At 36.4% G+C, this 15,904-nt stretch overlaps 1 protein-coding gene across 4 annotated transcripts in view; it reads right to left on the minus strand.

Moving 5' to 3' along the window:
* Positions 1-835: 835 nt before the first annotated feature.
* LOC138713948 (potassium channel subfamily K member 1-like) overlaps positions 836-15,904 on the minus strand; it is a 164,030-nt gene continuing 148,961 nt past the window's right edge. For all 4 annotated transcript variants that reach the window (XM_069846517.1, XM_069846519.1, XM_069846520.1 and 1 more), the window contains 3 exons: positions 11,633-12,031; positions 7,275-8,234; positions 836-2,121 (listed from right to left, as the gene is read on the minus strand). In XM_069846517.1, coding sequence (XP_069702618.1) covers positions 7,957-8,234; positions 11,633-12,031 — 677 coding nt within the window. In that variant the 3' untranslated portion in view covers positions 836-2,121; positions 7,275-7,956. The remainder of the gene's footprint in view (positions 2,122-7,274; positions 8,235-11,632; positions 12,032-15,904) is intronic.

The raw sequence follows: 15,904 nt of genomic DNA on the forward strand, positions 1-15,904 counted from the left end.
CCGAGATATCTGTTGTCAATTGCTATTATTTGTCAGAAGGCCTTGACTGACGGGTATGTAAGGACTGGCGCTCTTAGGAGTGGAGGTCGAGGTTTGGGATGGCCCACAAGCAACAAGTTATACTACATATGTATAGGATTAGTGTAAAACTGGCCTATGTAACGAGTACCGGGTACTAGGAAATTACAGATTTTTGTTTTTATTTATTTATTGTATTTGTGTTTCTGGTGGTGTGATGGCCTTAACTTCACCAGAATGAATGAATGTATGAATGAATGAATGAATGAATCAATCAATCAATAAATGAATAAATGAATAAATGAATAAATGAATAAATGAATAAATGAATAAATGAATAAATGAATAAATAAATAAATAAATAAATAAATAAAATTTTCTAAAATATTTTCCTTCTCTGAACACCTAAGTACGAATGGTTGTATCTCTATCTCGCCAAAAATACTTTAGAAAACTAATAGGCATACTGCTCTCGTAAATTGGGCGAATGTTTTCAGTATGATTGTACTTCCTTCCAGACTGCCGCTGTCACTGTCCCCTCCCACTCCAGTACCGCGCTAGACTAGTCGGAACCGCATTCCTCTCAGCACTAAACTCCTCAGAGGGTGACAGTACGAACCTGTACAGTATCCTGTCTGTTCGGACCTCAGTAGTTAACAGGCAGAACTTCTTGGCGCGTGTCGGCGCCGGCAACCTGAAAGCGGGAAACCTGCGTTCTTTGTGTGCGTACCCTTTGCCCGGACAATCCTCGTGGATGCACTGTACAATAGGAGCAACTTACTAATGTACTGCTGGAGGTGAAATGACATTTTGTAAATATAAGACAGTTGGTGTAATGTTTATTGTAATTTGCAGACTATGTTGTTATAAGCTGACATTTTGACAGATGCTTAGTACAAACACTGAGTAAAGATGTACTTTCGAAGATAAGTGGTGTTCAATCTAGGGAGATCAATAATTTTCCATATACACAGTATTTGCAGAGGATGTATATGATACCATTTTCAGTCCCATTTTAACATAACAGGCAGCTGTTCAGATTAAAGACGCTGTAGCAATGATCATTATGTACCGATACTGTATTAAATACGGCAGGTACCCAGTGCAGTGCCTTGGTCGGCGTTTCTGATAAAGGAATGTTTATTAGAGAATAGCTGTTGTGTACTACCATTTCACGTATATGCAAATCACTGAATATATTAATGACAGTTGCAAACTATTCCCAGTCATTAGTGTACTTAGCCGTAAGTGTCATGGGGGATGAAAACAGACATTAAATTTCTGGTAATAAACATTACGGCCTATCTAAAACATTATAATGAAAATAAAAAACTTATACTGTTCTATTTTTCAGTGTTTTATTTATAAAAATGCATCTGGTCTTTCGTTTTATAATATGAAAATGCTTTCAAATATTAGCAATAGGAAGTGGGAATAATATGGATCTCTCTTTTACATACGTATATAAAATGCAAGTAAAAATTCTATTATCACCTAGTAAATGTAGCGTGAGTTGATTTTCTAAGGGTATTATAAAATTAGTTTAGATATATATACTCTCACATTACAACTAATTCGACAAAATGCATTCTATCTGTGCTGGTAACAATAGAATTTCACGTATTTTGTTAATGTCGTAACTCGTTTCTAGGTAGAAAATGGTACCATGTAATCATAAGTCTTTGTGCTCACAGGACATACAAACGTCTTACATAAATACATATGTACACATATCTGGTGACAGCAACTTTTAAAACAGTTTGGTGATTCTTTGAAGTCAATACACTGGCTTGGATTTAATTACATTATCGTTATATTTTATAGCAATTTACAATAAAATATTTATGGGCATAAAATATATTTTCAGAAGGAAAAATGTATTGAAAATCTTCAAAATATATTTTTTTAAATGTATGTATTCTTTTTGGTGTCACCAGCAAATTTCCTTATAATTCACAGCTCTGATCACTACGCAATTCATGATTGTCATTACAAAAGTTGAAATCTTCATTCACTAGTCATCACAACCAGATCCATGCCATTTACGTATCGGTGCCTGTAGGCTTCACTGACCTCAGGCAGCAGAAAATTCAATGACATCATCTGCAACAGAACAAACGAATGAGAAATAGCAACAGTGCTGTACAATTTTTAGATTTGAAGTTTACAATTGATGAAGAGATTGCGGAAAGACTAAAAAAACATAAAACTGATTCTACATATCGGTACCATAATTTTTATTCATCTATACTAATAATAAATCTGTGGCCGAAATTTTTCTGGCAATTTTCGATTTTCCAAAAATAATTGGTCCTAACATATATAATTAACCACCCTGAAACCGAAAATCGCTTTTTTGAAATTTTTGTTTGTATGTCTGTCTGTATGTTATTACCTTTTCAAGCGATAATGGCTGAACGGATTTCGATGAAAATTGGAATATAAATTATGTTCGTTGTAACTTAGATTTTAGGCTATATGGCATTCAAAATACATTATTTAAAAGGGGGGTTATAAGGGGGCCTGAATTAAATAAATCGAAATATCGCGCTTATTATTGATTTTTGTGAAAAATGTTACATAACAAAAGTTTCTTTAAAATAATTTGCGATAAGTTTTATTCCTTGAAAAATTTTGATAGGACTGATATTTAATGAGATAAATGAGTTTTAAAATTAAAATAACTGCCATCTAAGGCCGTGTAATGAATTAAAAAAGAAATGACTTCGTCTATAAGGGGCCTTGGACAGCAACAATCGAAAGCTATTAAAGATAGCCTACAGAGAATATTTCTATGTTTGTATGAAGTAATATCGGAAGCTAAATTAACCGATTTGTATAATTAATTATTATTTCACTATTGGAAAGTGTAGTTTCTCTAGATGGACATAATGCTACAATGTTATTACAGTAACTTCTGATATAATATAATATAATATAATGTAATGTAATGTAAGGTAATGTAATATAATATAATATAATATAATATAATATAATATAATTTAAGTTATTTGAAGGGTTCATAACCATAGTGGGCCAAGCGCCATTTACTGAATACGTAGAAAACAAGGGTTAAAATTAAGTTATTACCATAAATCAATGGAAACCTATAACAAGTAAAATAAAATATACACATTAAATCTTCATTAAACTATGATTGCATGTAATAAAAATTAGAAACAGGTTAAAGGAATTGTCATTGCACCAAATGAGTGTCTCTGGACCAAAATGATCGCATTTTAATTATTTAGATGCAATTTAAATTAAGTAACATATTAAACGATTTATCCTTCTATCAAACACGAATGTTCCCTGGATCAAATGTCCTATTTCAATTATGTAATTACTTTATATTTATTTCTAACGGGTGCAGCGGAGCGCACGGGTACGGCTAGTTTTTCAATAAATGAATTCACAGACAATTGAAGGATCCATATTTAGCACCTTGACAGCTACGGATCAGTATTTCAGCAGAGCCAATCGAAACACGAACTCTGATAACTTTTTAATAAGCCAGTGCCCTCGTTTAGAGATACAGACCATATATAAAAAAAAAATTTGTATATTAAATGTTTATTACATAGGGTGTTTGGGGTATAGGTGCAAATATTTTGGTATTTAAGAAAAATGCATGTAAAATAACGCCCTTTTTACTTTTCCCTTGCTACAATAGTTTTCCCATAAATGTGTCACGTATTTTACTATCTGATGTTTTATGGGTAATGAAACGCCCGTCAGTTTAGGCTATACGATCACATGGTGGCCTAATTCAACATAAATACTCTAATGGCCAAGTGCACTGACCTTGATTAATTTCGTAAAGACTGCTAAAATTTAAGGGTCCAGTATTAAAACTGCTTTTTGGGTGCAACGATTACTATTAATATTAGAGGAGAAAAATTCGTTCCGGCGCCGGGGATCGAACCCGGGTCCTTGGTTCTACGTACCAAGCGCTCTGACCACTGAGCTACGCCGAATTCAATCCACAGCACCGGATCGAATTCCTCTCCTTCAATGTTTCCCTTTGTGGCCTGACTCCAAGTTAGGTATATATGTTGACGTATATGTCCAATGTCAACTGCCATTACACTAGGAGCGCACTCAGCTGAAAATCTGCATACCTTGCAAAGGAGCTCTATTGGCTACGATTTATAAATCTTGGAATTCCAAACAGATTAATGTTCGTTGCTATTTACCCAAGACTCGATCGTGAGGAGGATCGTGGATCGCACCAGGACGTTGTTTCCTTCGTAATGTGACCCAAGGTTTCTAAAAAAAGTCTACACTAGTTAAGGTACCTCTGTCTGAGGTTCTGGCTGATATGCACATCTATTACCAGGCAGTGCATCTCACTTGACGATATGTGTCAGAGGAAGAACAATTGTTTGTATACATCTGAAGTCTGATTAGTGGAATATGTATCTGGTCAGCGATGTATGCAATGGAGGGGGAAAGGAACTGGCCAACCTACCCCCTTATCTCCTGGCTTAGTTGTCTCATGAGTGCACCTTATTGCTGTCACTTAGGAGGTCCCAAACTGTCTTCCGACAGTTTACTAAACAACAGTTAGCTAAGAAAATATTAACTTTTGTTAATAAATGAGAGATTATTTTATTTCTTTTGTTTCTTTTACTTCAATAACAATTTTTAATGTGAATTTATTTTAATTCTTTCGTGACAGTTGAGAACTGAATCTCACATCGTTTATGAAGCCTTTTTTAACTTCGTAATTTAGATAACATTACTTTGAATTATTTTGCTCCACTGCAGTCTGTCTTCCTTATGAGAATAAAAGTGTATTCCAGTACAAAATAAATAATTTAATCGCATGTGTTAACGCAAACATTTGATTGTTTTAAATTGTTTGGTTTGCTGTTACAGTACGAAGACCTTCACAATCAGACTGGATGATAGACAACCCCACAAACTTGGGCCTCCGCGTAACTACTGTATCTCACATAAAGAAAACAAATCACCTGTAAATATTAACTAACCTAAAAACATGGTACTTCCACAGTCTACTATATACAGTCGCGAAGCTTGAGGTGTTTTTTTGCAAATCTCGTGATAAAGCGCTCCAAGCGGTTAGCAACTGGAAACAATAGACTGTCCATGGTCGACTTTGGACTGTGTCGTATTTCTATCGAGTGCTAGCTCGTTGCGTATTTCACATTGACACTTGTGATATGTTCGTTATTGGTTATAATTAAAATGTTAATGGCTAAAATATAATAATTGGAATAATAATATGGGACAAGGAGGAGACGTTTGTAGTGCTATAAATTGTAGCAACAGTAAGAGAAAGAGGCCAGAGTTATCCTTTTTCCGATTTCCGAAAGATTCAGAAAGGTTCCTGGGTTTCCACAAGAATGCTGTGCAGAAACAAAACTGTTAATTTGAAGTTCTTTGTGACTGTTAGAATACATTATATCCTTAAATTTCACAATGAAATGTTTCAGTCTAACCGAAAGGACATTAGATACCGGTTAAAGTTCTGTCACTTAGGCTGCTAAATTTCCAGAGAAATAAAGGTTAGGTCTACTTTTTTTTTTCAGAGGATATATTTTTAATTGTAGCTATTAATTTTGTTATTATTTTTATGTGTTATTTTACTAAAGACGTAGAAAAATTAAGTTTGTTTTAATGAAATTTATTGATCACGTTTTATTTTCAATTCTGGTGGGATTATTATTGCTTAGGCCTACTTTTTTTTTTTCAAAGGATATGTTTTTAATTATAGCTATTAATTTTGTTGTTATTTTTATTTGTTACTTTACTAGAGACGTAGAAAAAGTCTGTTACAATAAAATTTATTGATCACGTTTTATTTCCAATTCTGGTGTGATTATTATTGCTTAACCTCATCCGACTTTGTTAACTACGTAAGCCTACACTACAAGTACCGGTACACGTAAGTTACTCCATTAATTCATATTTCCATTATTATTGTTGCAAAGGGAAATGCAAATTAATATTTATTGGTTTCATAGTTAATTATCGCTATAATCTTGAATGAATGAAGCTATTATAGTAAATTTCAGTTCGTTTTGCACAAACAAAAATAATATTAACCTATTTCTTGCAGGTATCTTCGAGTTTATGGTGGAATTTAATATAATTCATTAAAACAACAAATTAACTTTATCCATTTAATATTTCGATAATGGAAGGAAGGTGTTAATTTTTCCATATTTTGTCAGCTGCAAGGAGAGAGATCTGCGATGATGAGGCGATAGTAGCGATCCTAGTGGTGGGCAACTACCCATGTTTGCATTTTTACTACATATTGAGCTTCGCGACTGTATATAGTAGACTGTGGTACTTCTTCATGTATAAAAATAACTTTTAAGACTAAGAAACCTTTACATGATGTGGTTCAGCACACTTTACTCGATTACCTCTAACAATATTTGCAATATACCCCTAGCACCTTGTACACAGCATATTAAAGCAATTTGTTTCAAATTTGAAATAACACATTAAAATACAACTACCGGTATTTAGCAATTGACATTGTTAACCATACTCCTTTTCGTAAGAAATGGCAGTAAATAATTTATATTTCTTTCCTCAACTCGTTAGTTACTGGCATGTGATTAGTGTTTAAATGTTGCAATGTTGAGTTTGAGCTCTATAACGTATGCTATCCGTTGTAATCGAAAACAATATTGTTTTTGGATATAAAGAGTTTACTTGCTTGTTTTCCACAAACAACTGATACATAATAATAATAATAATAATAATAATAATAATAATAATAATAATAATAATAATAATAATAATAATAATAATAACAATAATAATATTAATAATAATATTATTTTATTATTATTATTGTTAATGCAAATAATTACAAATTATAATTAAATGGATACAAAAAGTCCAACGACTTTAATTTTAGCCTAGTTCTATCACACAATGAGAAACTCTGTTAATTTTTTTATGGTTACAATAAATTTAAAATTAACGGACAAGTTCCAACAATTACAATTTACATCATTCTGCTTTAATGTAGATACACATAATTTATTTTCTGTCTACTATATACAGTCACGAAGTAAATATGCATCCATAAATAGTTGCTAACCACTATGATCGCTAATATCGCCTCATTACAGGCAATGCGAAATAGTACCAGCACAGTCTATTGTTCCTAGCACCCTAACAACTCAAGCTTCGTGACTGTATATACTAGACTGATATTATCGTCTTCTCCACATTTTGAATTCATGATCTTCGCTAAACACAAGTCCTACCTGTGGAAGAAGAGTGCTTCTTGGAGACTGATGACACAGATATGGCAGGTGAAGTTTCTCGTGGATCAGCATAGGATAGGTCAGCGGCGTTTGCACATTCTCAGCTTCGTTGTTTCTTCATCACACCTGAATGTGCAGTTCAGTCCTTGCTGAGTTAAGATATCGGAGGCAGAAGTGTCTAGGGTTACATCTCCTACACCGGGAGTCGATAACAAGTTATATTGCTGTTATGTCCAGTTTCATAAACGAACTTGTATGATGGTTAAAATTTGAGGTCGGGCATGAAAGTATGAGATGTGTAATAAAAAGATAAAATGAATAGTGGCATATAAAAGAACACAGAGGAATGGCACATGGAATGTTGGGTGGTTTAATAAACATTAATCATAATATATGAAAATAATAAGTTTGTGTATGAATGCAACTCGTGGATAGATTCAACATGCAGGGAGGCACATGGCAGATAGCTACCTACTTCTTGGAGAGGATGTATAATTCCATAAATCGGACTGGAGGTCATTTACATGAACAGTAAATGCTAGTTAAGGGCTAGAAGTATTGAGATCAGAATAGACCGTCCGGGAATCTAAAAACAGACATGGATGAAAGGGAATGACACGGAAGTGGGGTTTACCCGCACGCTTTAGGTAATACTTCTAGTTATCAGTACATACAGGGTGGCTTAGGGTCTAGCGTGCACAGGGGTCGTGTCCTCAGGGCTTGGCGAGTCGTCTCGTCGCGATTTGACCCTCACGACCGCCCTCCGCCCCACGCCGCCGTCGTCCAGCTGCTGAGTGTATTTAGGCCCCACAGCCCCGGGAGTCTGTAGTCGAACCTTCTCCGGGTCTCCTGTCGTCTCATCCGAACGCATCAGAAAGAATAACCCGAAGTTGAGTTGGGGGATGTCGTAGAACACGGTGAGGGTGAGCATCATGAAGGTGAGCCCCACCAACAGGTACCCTGCAACAGCGAACAGCCAGATCTATATACAGGACCTTCACAAAAAGACTCAACACCTCAGAAATGTTATATTTCAGGTGTTACGTTAGTCACGATATTAAAGTATCCGTGAAAGCTGGGAATTTGATGGTATGAAAAAAGATTTTCAGTACTGGATCTCCAGCAGCCGCCACCCACCCACTACTTTCTCGAGAGTTTCATCACGAATTTCCTGTGCAGCAGTTTGAATGTTGGCTTTCAATTCCTCAACTGTGTGAGGGTTATTCTGGTAAACTTGGTCCTTCAGAATTCCCTCAAGTCTTAACTGGAAATCACTAGAAATTTTAAGTCCGGTGAACAGGCAGGCCAAATCCACCCAAGGCCATGGAATCTTTCTGATACCGATTAGAGGTTACTCCACGACGAAAATGCTCATTAAGAAAATCAAACACTATATTTAGTGTACGATCTTACACCCATCTTGTTGGAATTATACCTCATGCATGTTTACTCCCTTCCCTCGAAGAGCTGGAGAAAAGCCTTGTGAGGAAGAGAGTACTTATCATATGAAAATGTAATCTTGTAGCGTGAGTCTAGTATATTGCGCAGGATGAAAACGTTTCTCACATGATTCATAACATCTCTCATACTGGCCAATCACACGATTCATAACATCTCTCATACTGGCCAATCACACGATTCATAACATCTCTCATACTGGCCAATCACACGATTCATAACATCTCTCATACTGGCCAATCACATGATTCATAACACCTCTCATACTGGCCAATCACATGATTCATAACATCTCTCATACTGGCCAATCACACGATTCATAACATCTCTCATACTGGCCAATCATACGATTCATAACATCTCTCATACTGGCCATAACATCTCTCATACTGGCCAATCACATGATTCATAACATCTCTCACACTGGTCAATCACAAGATTCATAACATCTCTCATACTGGCCATAACATCTCTCATACTGGCCACTCACATGATTCATAACATCTCTCATACTGGCCACTCACATGATTCATAACATCTCTCACACTGGCCAATCACATGATTCATAACATCTCTCACACTGGCCAATCACATGATTCATAACATCTCTCATACTGGCCAATCACATGATTCATAACATCTCTCATACTGGCCAATCACATGATTCATAACATCTCTCATACTGGCCACTCACATGATTCATAACATCTCTCATACTGGCCACTCACATGATTCATAACATCTCTCACACTGGCCAATCACACGATTCATAACATCTCTCACACTGGCCAATCACACGATTCATAACATCTCTCATACTGGCCAATCACACGATTCATAACATCTCTCATACTGGCCAATCACATGATTCATAACATCTCTCACACTGGCCAATCACATGATTCATAACATCTCTCATACTGGCCAATCACATGATTCATAACATCTCTCATATTGGCCAATCACATGATTCATAACATCTCTCACGCTGGCAAATCACATGATTCATAACATCTCTCACGCTGGCAAATCACATGATTCATAACATCTCTCACGCTGGCCAATCACATGATTCATAACATCTCTCATACTGGCCAATCACATGATTCATAACATCTCTCATACTGGCCAATCACATGATTCATAACATCTCTCATACTGGCCAATCACATGATTCATAACATCTCTCATACTGGCCAATCACATGATTCATAACATCTCTCATACTGGCCAATCACATGATTCATAACATCTCTCATACTGGCCAATCACATGATTCATAACATCTCTCATACTGGCCACTCACATGATTCATAACATCTCTCACACTGGCCAATCACACGATTCATAACATCTCTCACACTGGCCAATCACACGATTCATAACATCTCTCATACTGGCCAATCACACGATTCATAACATCTCTCATACTGGCCAATCACATGATTCATAACATCTCTCACACTGGCCAATCACATGATTCATAACATCTCTCATACTGGCCAATCACATGATTCATAACATCTCTCATATTGGCCAATCACATGATTCATAACATCTCTCATACTGGCCACTCACATGATTCATAACATCTCACGCTGGCCAATCACATGATTCATAACATCTCTCATACTGGCCAATCACATGATTCATAACATCTCTCATACTGGCCAATCACATGATTCATAACATCTCTCATACTGGTCAATCACATGATTCATAACATCTCTCATACTGGCCAATCACATGATTCATAACATCTCTCATACTGGCCAATCACATGATTCATAGCATCTCTCATACTGGCCAATCACATGATTCATAACATCTCTCATACTGGCCAATCACATGATTCATAACATCTCTCATATTGGCCAATCACATGATTCATAACATCTCTCATACTGGCCAATCACATGATTCATAACATCTCTCATACTGGCCAATCACATGATTCATAACATCTCTCATACTGGCCAATCACATGATTCATAACATCTCTCATACTGGCCACTCACACGATTCATAACATCTCTCACACTGGCCAATCACACGATTCATAACATCTCTCACACTGGCCAATCACACGATTCATAACATCTCTCATACTGGCCAATCACACGATTCATAACATCTCTCATACTGGCCAATCACATGATTCATAACATCTCTCACACTGGCCAATCACATGATTCATAACATCTCTCACACTGGCCAATCACATGATTCATAACATCTCTCATATTGGCCAATCACATGATTCATAACATCTCTCATACTGGCCACTCACATGATTCATAACATCTCTCACGCTGGCCAATCACATGATTCATAACATCTCTCATACTGGCCAATCACATGATTCATAACATCTCTCATACTGGCCAATCACATGATTCATAACATCTCTCATACTGGCCAATCACATGATTCATAACATCTCTCATACTGGCCAATCACATGATTCATAACATCTCTCATACTGGCCAATCACATGATTCATAACATCTCTCATACTGGCCAATCACATGATTCATAACATCTCTCATACTGGCCAATCACACGATTCATAACATCTCTCAACTGCACATACTGACACTGCCAGCTCCTTTCATTAGCTACTGCTCATATTCAATTCAATTCTGAAGCAAATGAGATACAGACCTGCTACCAACACGGTAGTGGTAACCGACTACATATTATATTGCCAAGTTTACAGTTCAGAGCCCTTAAAACATTACTGGTACTACGAATGTAGAAAAATGTAAATCGGGATAAATCATGTCATCTTGAAAAATTCGAGACAATTTTGTATCCCGAAATATCTTCAAAAGATCCGGGGCTATCCCAGAAAAATCGGGGCGGATGCTATATTAAGTAATGCCCTGTGTTATACTGACCAGTAGTGGCGACCTTGTAGACCGGCCGGTAGGGCTGGTTCGGGGAGTCCCCGGGGATGTAGTCGCCCAGGCCGATCGTGGTCAGGGAGATGAAGCAGTAGTACAGCGAGTCCAGGAAGTCCCAGTCTGGCTCCAGGGTGGCGAACACCGCGGCCGGCGCCAGGAAGAAGATGCAGACCAGCATGGAGCCCACCAGGAACAGGTGCAGCAGGCGGATGTTGAAGGGCTGGTACAGGTGGCCCAGGCGGGAGTTGAGGAACTGCAGCAGCATGGTGGCGGGCACCATGAGCCGCTCCACCAGCGCAGTCAGCAGCACAAGCGTCAGGGGGATTCCCAGCATGGCGTACAAGATGCAGAAAATCTTGCCCCCCTTGGACAGCGGGGTCACGTGTCCATACCCTGTAAGCAGAGTTGATAATTAAATAAGTTGATAATGCATCACTTTATTACTACGGTTATTTCCCTAATCTCTGCAGTTGCCTATATTCTATTGCATTCGAAGCATCCCCACCCCTGCTGCAAAGAGAGTAACATTCGCACTTCTAAGAATCTGTAGCAATCCGTACGGTTTAAAACGCTCACATTATAACGACACTGGCATTACCTTCCTGTCTCAGAGCAAGTCGCCCTCTGGCATTTAGTGTAGCATGTTACATTGCGCGACACTTCGTAGGAATTCCTTATCTCTAGTTTATGTTATAACAACAACAATAACAACAACAATAATAATAATAATAATAATAATAATAATAATAATAATAATAATACCTTTACTTATGGCTTTTAAGGAACCCGGAGGTTCATTGCCGCCCTCACATAAGCCCATCGGTCCCTATCCCGAGCAAGATTAATCCAGTCTCTACTATTATATCCCACCTCCCTCAAATCCAATGTAATATTATCCTCCCATCTACGTCTCGGCCTCCCAACTAACACTCTATATGCATTTCTGGATTCACCCATACGTGCTACATGCCCTGCCCATCTCAAACGTCTGGATTTAATGTTCCTAATTATATCAGGTGAAGAATATAATATGTGCAGTTCTACGTTGTGTAATTTTCTCCATTCTCCTGTAACTTCATCCCTCTTAGCCCCAGATATTTTCCTAAGCACCTTATTCTCAAACACCCTTAATCTCTATTCCTCTCTCAAAGTGAGAGTCCAAGTTTCACCACCATACAGAACAACCGGTAATATAACTGTTTTATAAATTCTAACTTTCAGTTAAAAAAAAAAACCAACAATAATAATAATTTATTTATTAGCAGGGTTACAATGTAAACTACATCTTCCTGTATCCAAAGTCTTTAAATTCTTATCTTCTTCCTCCATTCTTCTCTTGCCTCCCAGTCCCGTTCTTCCAGCCTCTCTCCATCATTCCACTTCTTATATCGTCCATCCAGGTTTTTCCCCTCTCAAAAGGACAAACTTTACCAGAGTGAAAGCGAGGTAATACTTGGTACATCGGCTTTGTTTTCGAAATAATTATTGACCAACGTACTAATTTATATTGAGAATGGCATAATGATGATTTTTCTGTTAGTGACCTCACCATTCCATCAATATCCTGACTTTGCCTAGTTGTTTCATACTAAACAGCCTTCTCTCTGTCTTCACTGTTTTGAATTTCATTGCGATGTTGCAGTAATCAGCGTAGTTACAAGCCGAGCTAAAATAACCGTTAAGTTAGTGGAGATAGGTCAAATGCTGAACACTGGACAAGAAGAGGTAGATCAGTACTAAGGTCTGCTCGGTCACCTGACTCTTCGCAATTGCATTTCTTCTTGTGGATATTTTAAACAAAATTTGTGAACTTCATGCAAATTGGAATTCCAGAAGCAGCCAAAACGAACATCAATTATAGAATCAATACAGTAAATTTATCACACTGGTATCTAATTAGGTCCGCGACATTTTTGCTTAGACAGATGTTCCAAATTCTTCGGTAAAGTTTGTTGGTTTACATCTGGAACATTCTGTATAGTTGTTCGGTATATTTCGTTTCAATACTCTAAAACCGAAATATAGTTTATATCTAAACAGGTCAAACGAACGTACAGGATGTTAGAGGAATAAGTGCAAATGTTATTTTCAAAAATAGAGGATAATGAAAGGAAAGGTAATAAGCAGAGTCATATACTGGGTGTTCATTTCAAAGTGTGTCATGGCGTCACTGTTGTGAGTCAGCGATTTGAAGCGAGTTTCAGCTTTTATGTCAGAGAAGTTGCCTATTAATCATGGCGTTCAATCTGAACTTGAGAACGTGTATGGTATAACTTGAACGTCGTAGCAACAGATGGCGGTCTGTACGGTCTGTGTGCTACCATAACCTCTTTCGAACTGTGTTTTGCGCGGGCAAGTCGTACGCAGGGTATTTGTTATCATCGGTTGCGTACGGCAACATTCCACAACACAAATCAAATGCTCCGTGTCCATGTTGACCGTCCAAGTTAATGTCAACAAACACGTAAGTAATCGTCTTAACCCTCTCCCCATATCCCGACAGTAAGAAAAAACCCCACCTCAGTACATGTTTCCAAACAGTTCACATTCCTGCCACTATGGGCGTTACCGTACGTATCGGTAAGTACTCTTCAGAATGAACGCCGTACTTGCTAGGCAACTTCTCTGGCACATAGGTAATACACCTCTGCGGAAGTGTAGGAAAATTGAATTCTCTAGGCTCATCGGCTAGCCACATGACGGCATACAGCGAGCCATGACACACTTTGAACATAACACGCAGTATGTACAAAGCCGTAGCAGAGTCGGCAACACTGTAATTAACTGTCAAGCGGAGACCTACAATACAAAAGCACGTGTTTGTGTTTATGTCGATTTTCAATGTAAATTAATGTTGTAACAAGTGTAGGCCATTCTTAGATGGGGTGCGGTTACTGCTTTACTTACTTCATCTGTCCACAGATGGCAAAATGAAATAATATAATATGCCTATCTTAATCGCTGACTTTTACGGTTAGCTTGCGGTATTTTAAGCATTTCAAACGGCGAGAAACTTTTTCACAGGTTATTCATATTTTTATATAATTGTCCCCTTACCTTGCCAAAGCGATCACTTTCACTGGTGGACTTGAGGACTAGATGTTCTCTGTCCATACGACGAGAAACTTTGACTTCAGTATTTAAAGATTATAGGAGAAAATATTGCTCGTCAAAATGCATCATAGCTAAGATTATTATTGTAAAAATTATGCAATTTGTGTTCTTTTATTTATCTTACCTACAACTATAATGTGAGTGAGGTAATTAACTAAATTCAATTTTATAACCTTTATTATTTTTTGTATTTTGAGTAGGGATGTCATTGATGATGTTCAGCAACAAATGATATTCTTTTAACTAGTATTTTATGGTTCGTTTACAGTTGATTGCAAATTGTTATTTTATTTTTATTGAAAATAAACTTTCATTTCGTTTTCTTTAGTAATTTGACGACTTTAAAATGTTAAAAATATATAATAACCGGAAAATAACCGGTTATTTTTGATCGGTTAACTTTCTTAGGTTACATTAATTTTAAAATAACCAGTTATTTTTGATCAGTTAACTTTCTTAGGTTACATTAATTTTAAAATAACCGGTTATTTTTGATCGGTTAACTTTCTTAGGTTACATTAATTTTAAAATAACCGGTTATTTTTGATCGGTTAACTTTCTTAGGTTACATTAATTTTAAAATAACCGGTTATTTTTGATCAGTTAACTTTCTTAGGTTACATTAATTTTAAAATAACCGGTTATTTTTGATCGGTTAACTTTCTTAGGTTACATTAATTTTAAAATAACCAGTTATTTTTGATCAGTTAACTTTCTTAGGTTAAATTAATTTTAAAATAACCAGTTATTTTTATCAGTTAACTTTCTTAGGTTACATTAAGTATAAATAACCTGTTATTTTTGATCAGTTAACTTTCTTAGGTTACATTAATTTTAAAATAACCGGTTATTTTTGATCAGTTAACTTTCTTAGGTTACATTAATTTTAAAATAACCGGTTATTTTTGATCGGTTAACTTTCTTAGGTTACATTAATTTTAAAATAACCGGTTATTTTTGATCAGTTAACTTTCTTAGGTTACATTAATTTTAAAATAACCGGTTATTTTTGATCGGTTAACTTTCTTAGGTTACATTAATTTTTAAATAACCGGTTATTTTTGGTCGGTTAACTTTCTTAGGTTACATTAATTTTAAAATAACCGGTTATTTTTGATCGGTTAACTTTCTTAGGTTACATTAATTTTAAAA

The sequence above is a fragment of the Periplaneta americana genome, chromosome 14 (genome assembly GCF_040183065.1).
Source record: "Periplaneta americana isolate PAMFEO1 chromosome 14, P.americana_PAMFEO1_priV1, whole genome shotgun sequence".
Classification (NCBI taxonomy): domain Eukaryota; kingdom Metazoa; phylum Arthropoda; class Insecta; order Blattodea; family Blattidae; genus Periplaneta; species Periplaneta americana.